This window comes from Mus pahari, chromosome 7 (genome assembly GCF_900095145.1).
Source record: "Mus pahari chromosome 7, PAHARI_EIJ_v1.1, whole genome shotgun sequence".
NCBI lineage: Eukaryota > Metazoa > Chordata > Mammalia > Rodentia > Muridae > Mus > Mus pahari.
Window position 1 is genome coordinate 72256405 of NC_034596.1, and position 13694 is coordinate 72270098.

Here is a 13694-nt window from a genome sequence, read left to right on the forward strand (position 1 = left end):
CCTGTTCTGCTATAGACTGGGTCATGACCTTGAGCAGGACCCTCATTTCTGATAAGAGTAGGAACAACAGTGATTACCCAACAACAGTCAGCACCTCAAAAAAAAAAAAAAAAAAAGGCTGCCTTTGAAACAGGACTTCACACAGCCCAGGTGGGCCTACCTCACTGTTGCTGACAATGACTCTCAACGTTTTGGTCCTCCTGGCTCTACCTCCTGAGTACTGGGACTACAGGTGTTCAGTACCACTCCTAGATCACTGGTCTTTTCTGTTTGTCTTTCTTTATAAAGAAATTCATGAGGGCTCAGTCTCTTGGAACTGGAGCTCTAGAAGGTTGTGAGTCACCATGAGGATGATGGGATTGAACCCTGTAAGAGCAGCAACCCCAGTTTATAGTTAACCTCCTTCAAACTCCCAAGTGCTAGTACAGGGTTAGAGAAGACAGGCATTCTTCACGATGCTTATTTTATCACACAAATACAAGAAACAAGAAATAAATGGAGTTTGTGTCTTAATTTCAAGTTTTCTTTCTTGCCAGACGTGCGTGGTGACACATGTCATGTCATTCCAATATTTAGGAGGCTGAGGCAAAAAGATCACTTTAAGTTCTATGTCAACAAAGACTATCTAGGGGATTGCAAGCCTCAGCTAGGAGACCCTCTCTCAAAAGTAAATAAACAAATAGCATGTTTCTCCTTGTGAGATAGTGGCTCAGGACTGCAGGCTAAGCACTTGAGGCTTAAGCACAACTATGGATTCTAACCACGCTATAAAAGAACTCTACATTAAATTTTAAAAAGACCATTTTTCCTTCCCAGGTTAGGACTCAATTGAATCAATATGAATTTCTCCTTTTGTATTTTAGAAACAAGAAAAAAGCAAAGACAGAGGCATCTAAGTGAGTTCAAGGCCAGCCTGGTTTATATAGTGAGTTCGAGGCCAGCCAGGGCTACATAGTGAGACCCTGTCTCAGAAATAAATAAGAACCAAGTAAAATGTAATATAACGCTCAAGATGAAATTCATTTCTTTGATTATTTAAAGACACACACACACAAAGCCAGGCTTGGTGGCACATGCCTTTAGTCCCAGCAGTTAGGAAGCAGAAGCAAGCATATCTCTCTTGAGTTTGAAGCCAGCCTGGCTTATATAATGAGTTTCATGAAAGCCAGGACTACATAGTATAAGACCCTGTCTCAAAAACCAGAACTCCCCAACCCCAGAACAAAAAAAGAAAACAAAAGAAACACACACACACACACACATAGAACAGAAAAAAAACCAAAAAAAAAAAAACCAAAAAAAAAAAAAACAAAAAAAGAGGCTTCACTTTTTCAAGTGAATATATGGAAGCCTAAAACAGGAAGATTACTATGAATTCAAGCCAGTTTGAGAGCCACAGAATGAAACTTTATCTCAAGAAACCAAACCTAACAAACACAAATCTTAAAAAAGGCTTGGACACATATCACATAATCGCAATGTTAACTGTAGAGTCACCTGGCACACAGGGTGCTGACATCAAAGGAGACTCAGATCAAAGGCCTTCCTTCAACAATCTGAGCTGAACTCTCCAAAACTCACACAGACATTCACTTCATGACCACTGACATGTCACAACCTTAACCATTGCAATTCAAATCAAGAATGAGTCAATTTCCTTTGGTTCCAATACGACATTTTAAGAAGATTGCAACATCTGGTGAGAAGTCAGTCTGTGAGACCGAAAGGTTGCAGACCCGAAGCCTCCCTGCACCTGTGAGCCCGTTGGCAGCCGGAAGGAAGAATAATGAAAAGTCCTGCTCTTCACACACTCAGGAGTCTTTATGACTTCCAAAGTTAAGAGCAAGCAGGACAGGAAGGCCTCTGAAGTAAGAATGGCAGCATGACACTGGCAGGTTAGGGCTCTGTTGACTGGCTCATTAAATCTGCTTCTTGAAGACTAAACCAAATCCTAGCACTTAAAAAGTGGAAGCAGGAGATGAGGGATTCAAGGTCAGCCAGAGATACAAGAAACCCCATCTCAACAAACGTGCAAACACAAGAAATTACAACAGGGCCTGTATCCTCTCACCCACTCCTTACCCATTCTGGCCTGTTCAAGATTCCTCAACTGGCCTTCCTCCGCCTCGAATGCCCAGAGTCAGACAAATAGTCCTTCAAGTCCACGAAATCTGCCCAAAGGCCACCTTGCCAATGAGACCTGTCTGTTCCACCAATCGTCCCACCTTAATCTCCTCCATAGTGTGTGCACACGCACATGCAGGCACACACAGCGCTCTGGCCATTCAGGAACTTACTATGTAGTCCAGACTGGCCTTAAACTACAAAGACCCACTTGCCCCTGATCTTCCAATTGCTATGATTACAGGTATCTGCTATCACCATGCCTAGCCAGTATTCCTATTTTTAGTGATTATTTAATTTCTATTATTTCCTTGCTACAATAAAACATCTATTCTTGTTAAGAACAGTGGCTGGTGTGTGTAGACCCTGCACGAATGTTTGCTGAATGAAGTAGGTGAAAGGATCATGGATGACCAACTACTCATCCCATCTGTAAGCTAGCAAAGCCAAACTTCAACTTCCTCAAAGAAACTCGGCAAGACTACCTAGTATAGTAAACCTGTAAGGAGTTAAGGAAGAATGTAACAGCAAGGGAAGAGGCCAAAGAAGAGAGCCCTGCAGCTGCAACTCGTGAGCTACACTTTCAGTGGTTTCACTCTTCAGAGTTCCTCAGATGCACCTGACTGACGGTTGCAGGTGCATACGCCCAGGAGTTCATGTGGTACTAGAAGTGGGTGGGTCACAGCCCGCCCTCTGAGAAGCACATCCTCGATGTCTCTCATTCCACACGAGCGGCTTGGATGAAGGCAGCTCTAGCCCAGAAGTTCCCCAAGTGATGCTGACACTGCAGCATATGGAATAAGCACCAAGTGTCAACAGGTCAGGTGTGCATCAGAGATAAATCTTTTGCACAAAGGGTGCGTCTCTCAGTCATAAAGATTCCTGTGGTGCTCAGTGTTATACTCAGGAATGCTGTTATTCCGGTAAGCACCTTGGTTCAAGGCCATTAAATCAAGTATATACTAAGTGGGCTTAACCTACAGCAAAATTCTGGCTTCGTAATACGGCATTCACATGGCCTATTTGTGTTTTCCTGTAAGCTTAGACTTACTCCATACTTCAACCACACAGAAGGCCACATTACTGACAAACAGAAAACATAACTTTTCAACTTTTTATAAACATGAAAAACTTAATCTTGGATAACAAAGCAAATTCAGGACACTTAGCAGAGAACCAAAGCAGTAAAGCCATTTGAAATATACCTAGAGTAAACACTGTTTTTATTAAATCGTGTTCCTTAAGGTAGGTGTGATGCTAACAGGCAAGGTGGGCTGGATCCCAAGTTCAGGCCAGTCTGACTATACAGTGAGGCTCTTTCAAACAAGCTGACCCAGGGGGCTACAAAAATCGGCCTGTTGCTACACTGTGTCAAGGGTGGAACTAATTGTGCAAACAAATGGTTTTTTCTTTATTCCAAGGAGTGACCCTAACCCATAGGCTTTTGCTCAAAGCTTTCAATTTTTGAAGCTAGAAACAGCTGGCTCCTACCTCTCCAGGGAAAATACAAGTTTCCAAGGCCACTAGGTAGGATGAGGATGACTGGTTTACTTCTCTCATATGAACATGTCTCACTTTTTTGATCCACAGCTTACAATGCTCTTTACATATGTTGGGAAGAGTATGTGTCAGAACTGGAAATCACTGGTGCCCGGGCAGGTCCACAGACCTGCTTCAAAGTGTTCATTTACACTAAGTACTAATTGAACTGCACAAGAGAAATTCCCACAGAGGGTTAGGGTGTTGCTAGCCTGGGAGAATCCTTAGTGATCCCCAACTAATTATGGACCATGTTACATAGTACAGAATATAGTTATAGTAATGTCATGAGTGACTAATTTATTTGCCTAGCATGTACAAGGAAGGCCCTGGGTTCAAACCCCAGCACTACCAAATAAAAAAGTGATGAACTACAGTATCTCCAATTCTGAAAGGGTTGTCTTGAAAACAGCTCTGTTAGAACTGACATTACTTTTGCTGAAGATAATCAAGAACAACTGAGATGTGTGGGGAGCTTCCGAAGAATCAAAAAAGAAAAAGAAAAAAGAAAAAAGAAAAAAGAAAAAAGAAAAAAGAGAGAGACCATGCGACCTGATTGTGTTTCTTTACAGAAGGGATGTCCTGGTTTGTTCCAAGCTGCTGATGGGCCAACTGGCTTTGTCAATAAACTCACCTTCTCTCCTTGGAGTGATGGGACTGAGTCCCGCAAACTGTGAAAGCTGTCTTTGATGTGGTCCCTACGTTTTCGTTCCAGTGCATTATGGTGAGCCCGCTTGTCAGCCTAGGAGAGTGAAGAAAGAGCATGTCAGGAATGCGCTTCTTTTACGGGTGGATGCGGTAAAGCCTGGAAGTGTGTGCAGTCAGCGCTGTCCCTGGCACGTGGACTGGGAGAATTTGTAGAGTGAGGTGGGTAGTTAGGAAGGAGTCTCCAGGGTTAGGCTCTGTTAAAGGGAGAAAGGGGTGAGCAAGGCTTGCAACAGGAACATCCAAAGTAGCACGATGAATCCAGCTCATGCACAAGTAAAATCAAAGTTATTCAGGGGACAAAGTGTGACTCTTCAGTGAGTGTCCCCAACCTACATGATGGAGCAGTTGCCAGTCTGTAGTTGGAATGTTACTAAGGGAAGCTCCAGCGGGCACTTCATAAGCTATGGTCACCTCTACCGTGAGACTTGGGGAATGGGGTGCTTCTCTCCACAGGAAACCCACCATCCTGAGGCTCCGCTGACACCCTCCTGATAAAGGTCACTAGCATATCCTCTTATCAAGTCATACAAGAGAGCCCCAAACCTCTAGAAAACACAGTTGCACCTGAGGCCATTATGGCAGAGCTGACAGACTGCCAATTACATTTAGTTTCCTCTCACACAGACTGAGCCAGAAGGGCAGTTCTGGGGTAGCAGACCTTCTGACACCTACATGCTCTTGGTAAAGTCCCTCAGGCCCTGCAGCAGGGCAGACCCACTTGGCAGTTTTCTAAATACCCTAACCAGCCTTTAACCTTTCCTGCTTGGAATTATAAACAGTCAGCTGTTGGGCCAGGACTGCCAACCAATCAGGAAAGGTAAGAGAGCAGGGCACCGTGCTAAGGAGTTTCATCTCCCTCTGAACAGAACACAAGGACCTACTTCAGCAAGAACTTCACCACACCTATACTTCAGGTATTATACACACACTCTCTCTCTCTCTCTCTCTCTCTCTCTCTCTCTCTCTCTCTCTCTCTCTCTCTCTCGAATTTACCCTGACCAGAGCAGGCTGGGCTATGGTAGCCTAAAGAACCTATCTACACATTAGAGTGACCTGGCCATTAATCCCAGAGCGCCAGGAATTTTGAAAATGCAGCAACAAGAGAAAACCAGGTTTAATGCTGCTTCCAAAGAATCCTTGTATTAGAGAAGATGGTCAGACAGAAATGAGACAAGAGTCATGAGAAGAAAAGGATCTGAAATTCTTCTCCTATCAAATTCTAAAGTCTGTGACTCACTGAGGTCTGCACTTTTCTCCTGATCCCTCAGGGGCCTATCTACAGTTGTTAATCGGGTACAAATCCCCATTACAGCCACTGTCCTGAAGGACTTGTAAAGTTAACCCTTCTTAAACCTCAGTTCACTGTTAAGCAAAATATTGTCTCAACTAGCTATATGGAAAATAGAAAGAGGAATCTGAAGGACAGTCGAGCTTGAGAAACCAGGTGTCTGAGGTTAGAGGTATTATACAACACCGGGCAAGGTAACTACAGCCACCCTCCAGCGGCAGTGTGAGACAGCTTGGGGTAAACTGGCCTGTCACAATCCATACCTGAGGAGCCCAAGAGACCTAGGACCAGCATTTGGCATGGACTAGACCTCTGGTGTTTACTCTAATTTCCAAGATGGTCTATTTACATGCAAATCAATTGGTCTTCAGTAGCAGTCCAAGATACTCCTGTGTACTAAATCACCCTGACTCCTGGCCCTCCTCCCAGCTTAAAAGCTGTGCACGGAAGCAGTGACCCCAGTTACCCACAATCCCTCCTGTTAATACAAATAAAATCCTAATTGTCTGTTTTCTTTCTGGGAGAACCCTAAAAATCCCAAGCAGTTAGAGCTAAGTTGGTCTTGGTTTCCTGTGGGCCTGTGCTGCAAGCAAGGAGCTAAGTTTAACCAAACAACAAAATCATCCCACAAGATGCACCACCCCCTCCCGTTTGCTGAGCACTGAAAGGACTCAGATGGACAACAAGTCGTTTGGTTGGAAAACTGTAGTGAACTTGGCCGTAGACCATGAGCAGAAATCTCGGCTTCTCATCTGGGGAGCCAGCCAAGTTAGAAGTTGGCTCGGCTAGGAAAGGCGGCAGGCCACTGCCTGGTAGAAAGCCTGGGCTGGGGACTGTTGTTCTCCAAGCAGTGGATGGAATTTCTGTGGTGGTTCCAGACCCAATTTAACTAGCAGAACGGGGGAGTCTTAGACCAAGCCCTCCTGCCATGTCTACCCTCAGCTGTTATGCCTAAACAGAGACAGCCGCAAGGATGGACTTGTTTTCCCCTCCCCAGGCCACATTTGCAAGCACACGTGAAAAACATGCTGAACTCACATGCCTAATTCCAGGCAACTCTGAATTAAGTGACATTTCCAGTGCTTACAGAGCATAGGAAAACCTGACACACCTTCACACAAGGCTGAGAGTTCACTCGGCAAAGTATTTCTATGCTGAAGATGAAGCTGATAGCCCCTGGCTTTGCGTGATGGGCCAATGGGAAGGCTATTATACTGCCTTGTTAGCCATCTTCTCTTGCTGACAGCTCTTTCCCAAAAGGCCAAGCTTTCAGAACTGAGGAAAGAAAAACCAGGTAAAGTCTCTCAGCTTAAGGTGCTGGAGATGCTCCCATGATGCGTCTTTTAAAGCAGCACGGCAATCAGGAGCAGCGGAACAAAGCAACTCAGGTGAGTGTACACTCTACTCTCGCCTACACCGAGAAGTGTCCGGTCATGCTGACACTGGGACTGGTGGTACCCTTGTGGGACAGATACATCACAGAGGTCTTCTTGGGCTATGTCACAGGTTCCCAAATGACTCCCCTATACATCCTCAGGAGCAGATGCTGGACACTGCTTGCTCTGTAACACGGATTTGCAGTTTCTGTCATAAAGCCCTTCTTCATTAGCATGTCCCAGACTAAGAGAAGTACTAGTGGCTCTGTGATACCAGAGAGTGGCCACAGCTGCTCACCAGGAACTACAGTACCAAATTGCTTCCAGCTTTGATGTCTAGGCCAAGGCTTTTACTCAGTCTCAGTTGTAGTTCCACCAAACTTTTCCACGCTGGCAGACAGCAGCAAACCCGTCACCTATAATTTGTCCACCTCTCACACTAACAAGCATGTGTATCTTAGTGCAGCCTAATGCTGAAAGCAAGCTTAGTCGCTAAACTGACAGGACATGGAAGCTAAGGAGACCCATACAAAATTGAGGCACTCTCTCAAGAGTATTTCTTTTCAACTTATTGCACAGAAAATGTATCTTCATTCACTCATCTCAATTTCCTGCAAGGCCTAGCATGAGAAAGAAACCCTTACTGTAAAGGATGTACAAGGTTTTTCCAGAATGCCATTTCTTGCAAGCTGCCTGGCACCTAACTGTTCTACCACATAGGGTGAATCTTCTCAATGCCAATGTGGAGGGAATATGTGTCATCCTTAGTGGCTATTTAGTATATTTAGTTTCAGAAATTTAAAGGTGTCTCTTTAGACAACAAGATCACAGGATTATCCAACTAGCTTCACTGAAACACTAAGAATGCTGAATACAAAGGTTCCAAATTCTCATGCAGTATACTTATTACTTCTGTTTGGTGAATTAGATAAAACAATTTCTAAGCAACTCAAAAGTACTCAACATAAAAATTGCAACACGAAACAACAGGCACCTGAGATGAGATAAACTCACTAGTGTCTTTAGCAGGCAAATATTAACTCCAGTTTCCTAGCTCTTCTGTTTGAAGCCTACAGCTGGTACACATTTCTGTCATTTCTACCACTTTTTGGTGTCTAGAAGAACTTGGGAGCACTACAACCCACATGTACCATTATACCAGCTGTTTAGAGGAGGGAATTCTTGGTTAGGACACTGAAGTCAGGCCTGACAACGGAACACCTGTGAGCCCCACAGGAGGCTGAGGCAGGAGAATTCCTGCAGGAGGCAGGGGGAGGTCAGGCTACATAGCAAAACCCTGTCATAACCCTCCCTTGTCCCCAAAAGAGATCAAATAGGGTTCCTAGACCAACTCTTTTATTCTATCAGCCTTGTGTGAAAGCAACACACAACTCTTAAAACCTTACCACCATCTTCTCTCTCCCGGCACACGCAGGGAAGACTGCTGCCGTTTACATCATCAGAGCAAGGCTGAGTAGAAGCAAGCACTACAGACCTTGCAGCACTTCTGTCACAAGGTCCCTGAACCTCCAGAGTGGTCAAACTCCCTTCCTCCCCAATACACTTCAACCTCCAAAGAAGCAAAAAGCTGAGGAGTTAAAAATACTGTAAACCAGAAAGAACTAAAAGTGAAATAACGCAAACCTATTTTACACCTTCAGCCAGTATAGCAACTGCAACATGTTGAATTCAGCAGATGCGACAAAGAACAGTGCATAGAGAAAGGCCTCAGGTTTCTTGACCAACTCAGGAATCCTACATTTCACATATACTTTCACTCTTTCCCAGCGAAATTATCCAAACAGAAACAAAGCAAAAAGAACCTCTTGCATAAAGTAACTGCCTCAGAAACTTAGCTTTAAAATACAACTTACTCCCCCACTCCACCCCCAAAAAAAGTACCAGTGAGATTCTGCAATTAAGTTTAGTAACTAGTGTTTAGGGTGACTTCCTCTAACAGTGTGCTGCTCACTGGAGACTGCTTCCGTGTGCAGCACACACTCGGCAGATCAGTTTCACTTTCCATTGCCTCCCTCCCATAATGATCTGAATGGCCTGCACTCTCCACAAGTAAGATACTGTACTGATTGTAGCAACTATGATCATCTTTTCATGTTAGGACCCACAGAACATTTTCCAAATAATGTGTGCGTGCGTGTGTGTGTGTGTGTGTGAGAGAGAGAGAGAGAGAGAGAGAGAGACAGACAGACAGACAGACAGACAGACAGACACTCTATCTCTCAGTTCGAACTCATGGTAATCCTCCTGTCTCAGTTATCCTGAGTGCTGGGATTATAAGTGTGAGCTACCACACTTGGGTTCCAAATAACTTCTTAAAAAGTTTTTCTGCAGCCCTAAACATGTGGTTGTTCACAGTCCACATTTTAAAAATGGTTTTCCAAAGATAAAATCTAGTGGCTTTCTACATTTTAGAAAAAAAAATTGTATTATTTATACTAAATTTCAAAAAACAAATGGATATATTCACAGGGATAAAGGAGGAATACATGTTCCCAGCCCATTTGTGACAGTTGTACAATGCACTGTCTATAATATACCTGCTTTTTCTGTCTATGCTATGATAAATTTCTACCCGAAAAATCTCAATAAACATACTAAATTAAAACAAAGGGTCTCAAAGTTTCAACCTCCAGCAACAACAAAACTTTCTATGTCACAAAGTTAAAGGAAAAACCCTAAGCACCTTAACAACACCGACAAAACAGTTAAAACACCCTGACAAGGGACATCAGCCTCACGGGAGTGGACGCACTTCATAAACTTACATCTCCAACCAAGTGGATGTTTCCAAAAGCAGAAAGCCTACAGGAACTGCTTAGCATAAAGTAAGAAAACATTGCTCACTGAAAGGCAAACCTAATTCCAGCCCAAGGATGAGTCTTCAAAACAAGCCGCCCCCACCGCTAACCCTCAAGTCCTGCAGCAGACTTAGAACTGGAGACTGGGGGGGGTGGGGATGGGGTGGGTTGCTTTGTTGTGGTGGTGATAGAACAAGCTCAAAAGAAAACAACCAAGTCCATAGTATTAAGTAAGACTAATAGTACCCAGGCAGGGGGGTGACACATTTAGTCCCAGCTGATTAAATCCCATTTAATCCGGGAACCTGAGGTGGACTGATCTCTCTGAGTTCCAAGACAGCTTAGATGCCTTTCCCTCTCTCTCAAAAGAAAAGAGAGAGAGAGAGAGAGAGAGAGAGAGAGAGAGAGAGAGAGAGAGTAATAGCTGAAAAACAAAACAAAAAAGGAATTTGACTTTGCGAGGAAGTAAGTATGTGTAACGATCCATTAAAAAATAAAAAAATTGCTGGGCATGGTGGTGCACACCTTTAATCCCAGCACTTGGGAGGCAGAGGCAGGCAGATTTCTGAGTTCAAGGCCAGCCTGGTCTACAAAGTGAGTTCCAGGACACAGAGAAACTCTGTCTTGAAAAACCAAAAAAAAAAAAAAAAAAGAAATAAAACATTATCTTCCATGAGGATCTCGGAACAATCCTTAAGACCTCTGAGATAACTGCACTCAGAATCAATCAGTTCTCAATAAATAAAGTTTTTCTTAGTGTTCAGGCAATCTGTACAATCTCTGATGCTAAGGAAGAGCAGATACAACTGAAGAACCTGCTTTTAGCCTGTGAATAGTAAGGTCCTACATCAGAGCTATCAATTTGGCATCCTGCAAACTTGTTCCCTAGGAAAAGAGACAAAAGTAGAGAGTTTTTGTTTGTTTGAGGCAGAATCTCATGCTGTAGTCTAGGCTGGAACTCATTCTATATCCCAGGTTGGCTTAAAATTCAGGAAAGACTTCCGCCAAACCCTCAGAAGCCCTGGGCTTACACACTGGGCCACAACCCTGGACTCTGTGTTGTATTTTCTATGTTAAGGCAGGGTCTCAGTAAATTGCAGAAGCAGGCTGGAACGCTTCATCTTCCTACCTCGGCCTCCTGAGTAACTGGGTTTACTGGCCAGAACCGCCAAGCCTAGGTGCATCCTGCAAACCCTACAAGTTCCTAAACAGCTGTGTCACATATTACTTAAAAATCAGGTAACTAGAAGCTAAAGAGTGGGTAAAGGCATTGCGGTCAAACCTGATGACCCTAAATTCAATCCCCAGACCCATGTGTGGGAAAGAGAGAACTGACTTCCCCAAGCTGTTCTTATGACCTTCACATGTGAGCCGTGACATACACGTGACTACATACATACATACACAGGTTAAGTAAATGTAATTAAAAAAAATTAAATAGGCAGAGAAAAAAAATTAAATATTCACGGCAGAGGGGTTGCATGGCATGCGAGGGCCCTGGGTTCGACTCCTAGCATAGTCAAAAGTTAAATGCACATGAATACACCCAAAAAGTAACAATCTGTGTTTCGAGTATTTTAACATTTCTCATAAAGTTCGAAGTTCCAGGGAAATGGCTCACCCCCTGAAGGAAACAAAAAGATCCGGCAACACTGATCACTCTTAGGTAGCAAGCAACAGAGGTAGGTGGCTACTGACTTTTTAGAAGGGGTGTACACCCTCACCTCTTCCTTCCATCCCTGACTATCTCATTCCCTGGTCCTCACAGGTAATGAGGACCTCACTCCGTTGTCTTTCCCTACCATTTCCAACCATCAAATATTACATCTGTCTCTCTTCTCTGGTTGAATTTATTCTGAGTCTATTCCTTTTCTCTCTCCCTAATCTATACCTATTTACTCCTAAGTCTCAGACTCCAAAGACAAGAAAGCATGGGATCAACCCAAAGCCAGAAACACCTACAAAAAAAGAAAAACCCCATTAATATCAAAAATCTTAGAAGTCACTGATAACATTTTATGGGCGCATCCATCACCTTTCAGCAAAGCCGTCTCTAACAGTGCCACTTTTCAACAATTTTTTTTTTCTTTTCAAATGGAAAGAAAAGCTGTGCCACTTTCAATATTTAACTTCTGGCGCCTCTCTTCTTTCCATTGTCGCTTTTTGGGAATACCACGCTTTTCTAGATCCTAGGTGTCTGCAGTAATCACATGACTTTGGCTAAAGGCGATTATTACAAGTGCCTGCAACTTCACACAACTATGGAGGGAGATACTGCTTAAAGTTTACCTGGCCAGTTTGCTCTGAAATAACACTATCATTCACTTCAGAACGCCCTTCCATCTCTCGCATACCTCCGCGGCATCCTTCACTGAACACTACAGAACAACTCAGTTCACAGCACAGGCCTCCTCTCACTCGCCTGCCTGCCTGCCTACTCACTAGAACCTACCACCTGAATGTTAAGAATCATGTGGATTTGCAACGCCCCCCTCCTCCAACCCCAACAGACTCCACCTCACCTTAGCGGTTAAGAGGAGTTTACAAGAATATTAAAAGTAATAGAACGATCTCTTTTTCTGACTCCAAAAAGAACCAAAACTGAACGGAAATGAAAATGAAATGGAGAGTAGGAGACGTACCGCAGATTGAAACCTCGGTTGCTCTTCCTGGAATAAGAGAGAGAGAAAAATAGAAAATATAGAAGTTATTTTCACACTTCGCATTCAATAAGAAAGAAAATGCCGGCGGCGGAGGAAGCAGCGGGTGGGGAGTCAGTCTGACACCCCTCCCTCCCTCTTTCCCCTTCCACTCTCTCCAGCGAGATCCCGTAGCCTAGTGGGGGGTCTCAGGCGCTGCCCCTCCTTCTGGGATCCGAACCGGACAAGAGGGATCCGGAACACTGCCTGCTCTCCCCCGATCCCTCTAGGGCGTCAGAGCACTCCCAGCCCCTTCACCCCAAGGATCAACCGGTCACGGGAGGAGGGAGCTCATGGACCCAAGGAGCAAGAGCTGAGCGCTGGTCTCCTTGCCCAGGATCCGGAAGGATAATGGGATCCCCAGCCGGGCAGAGCGGAGAGGGAGGCCTCGACACCCTCCTCCAAGGGAGAATGTGGGGGTCCCAGAGGCCGCGTGTCTGCTCCCACCTTCAGTCCCAGGAGGCCTCTCAGGACAGGACTGGAGGGGAGCGAGCCTGGAGCGCGACGCAGGCGGTCCCGGCCCCGGGGGTGGGGGGGAGGACGGAGGCGGCGGCGACCCGGCCCCCTCCCGCCGTCGCCCGGCTGAGAGCCCTTGCCGCTGTCCCCGCCTGACAACCCGAACGGAAAGGAAGAAGCCCCGGGACTCACGTCGCTCTCCACCTCGATGTCATCGTTATCGCTCATTTCCTACGGCCCAGGGAGCGGCCACTGCAGCGGCGGCCGGGGAGGGGAGGGGTGGAGGGAAGGGGGAAGTCACCGACAACAACAAGCCGAGTGCCCCCACGCACACACTCACTCACTCACTCGCTCACTCACTCACACACACTCACACACACACAACACGGGCGACAACCACCTCACTGCAGCACCGGATCAACGGCGGCACGCACGCCCGATCGGCCCCCTAACACGTGACCGGGCTCACAGCGCCGGGGTAGCTGAGACTTGTAGTCCTCGAGCGTCGGATGGGCGAGCGAGAGAGAGCCAGAGAAACTACAAATCCCATCAGGAACCGCACACAGGCTTCTCCAGACCCGCTTGTTGACAGAGCACAAGGCGCCTGCGCCACGGGTGTTGGCTGCGAGAAGTGGCGCGGTGCCTCCCGGGAGATGTAGTCCACAGACCGCGAGTTGTCAGGAGA

The 13694-nt window shown here is 45.5% G+C and overlaps 1 protein-coding gene across 3 annotated transcripts in view; it reads right to left on the reverse strand.

Annotated features, from left to right (window-relative positions):
- Window positions 1–13464, reverse strand: part of Max (MYC associated factor X) — a 24969-nt gene extending 11505 nt beyond the window's left edge. For 2 of the 3 annotated variants that reach the window (XM_021201812.2, XM_029540891.1), the window contains exons 1-3: window positions 13202–13464; window positions 12497–12523; window positions 4298–4405 (exon numbers count right to left, since the gene is read on the reverse strand). In XM_021201812.2, the coding sequence (XP_021057471.1) occupies window positions 4298–4405; window positions 12497–12523; window positions 13202–13237 (171 nt within the window). In that variant the 5' untranslated portion in view covers window positions 13238–13464. The remainder of the gene's footprint in view (window positions 1–4297; window positions 4406–12496; window positions 12524–13201) is intronic. The other variant, XM_021201813.2, reaches the window with a different exon arrangement.
- Between the last annotated feature and the right edge of the window lie 230 nt (window positions 13465–13694).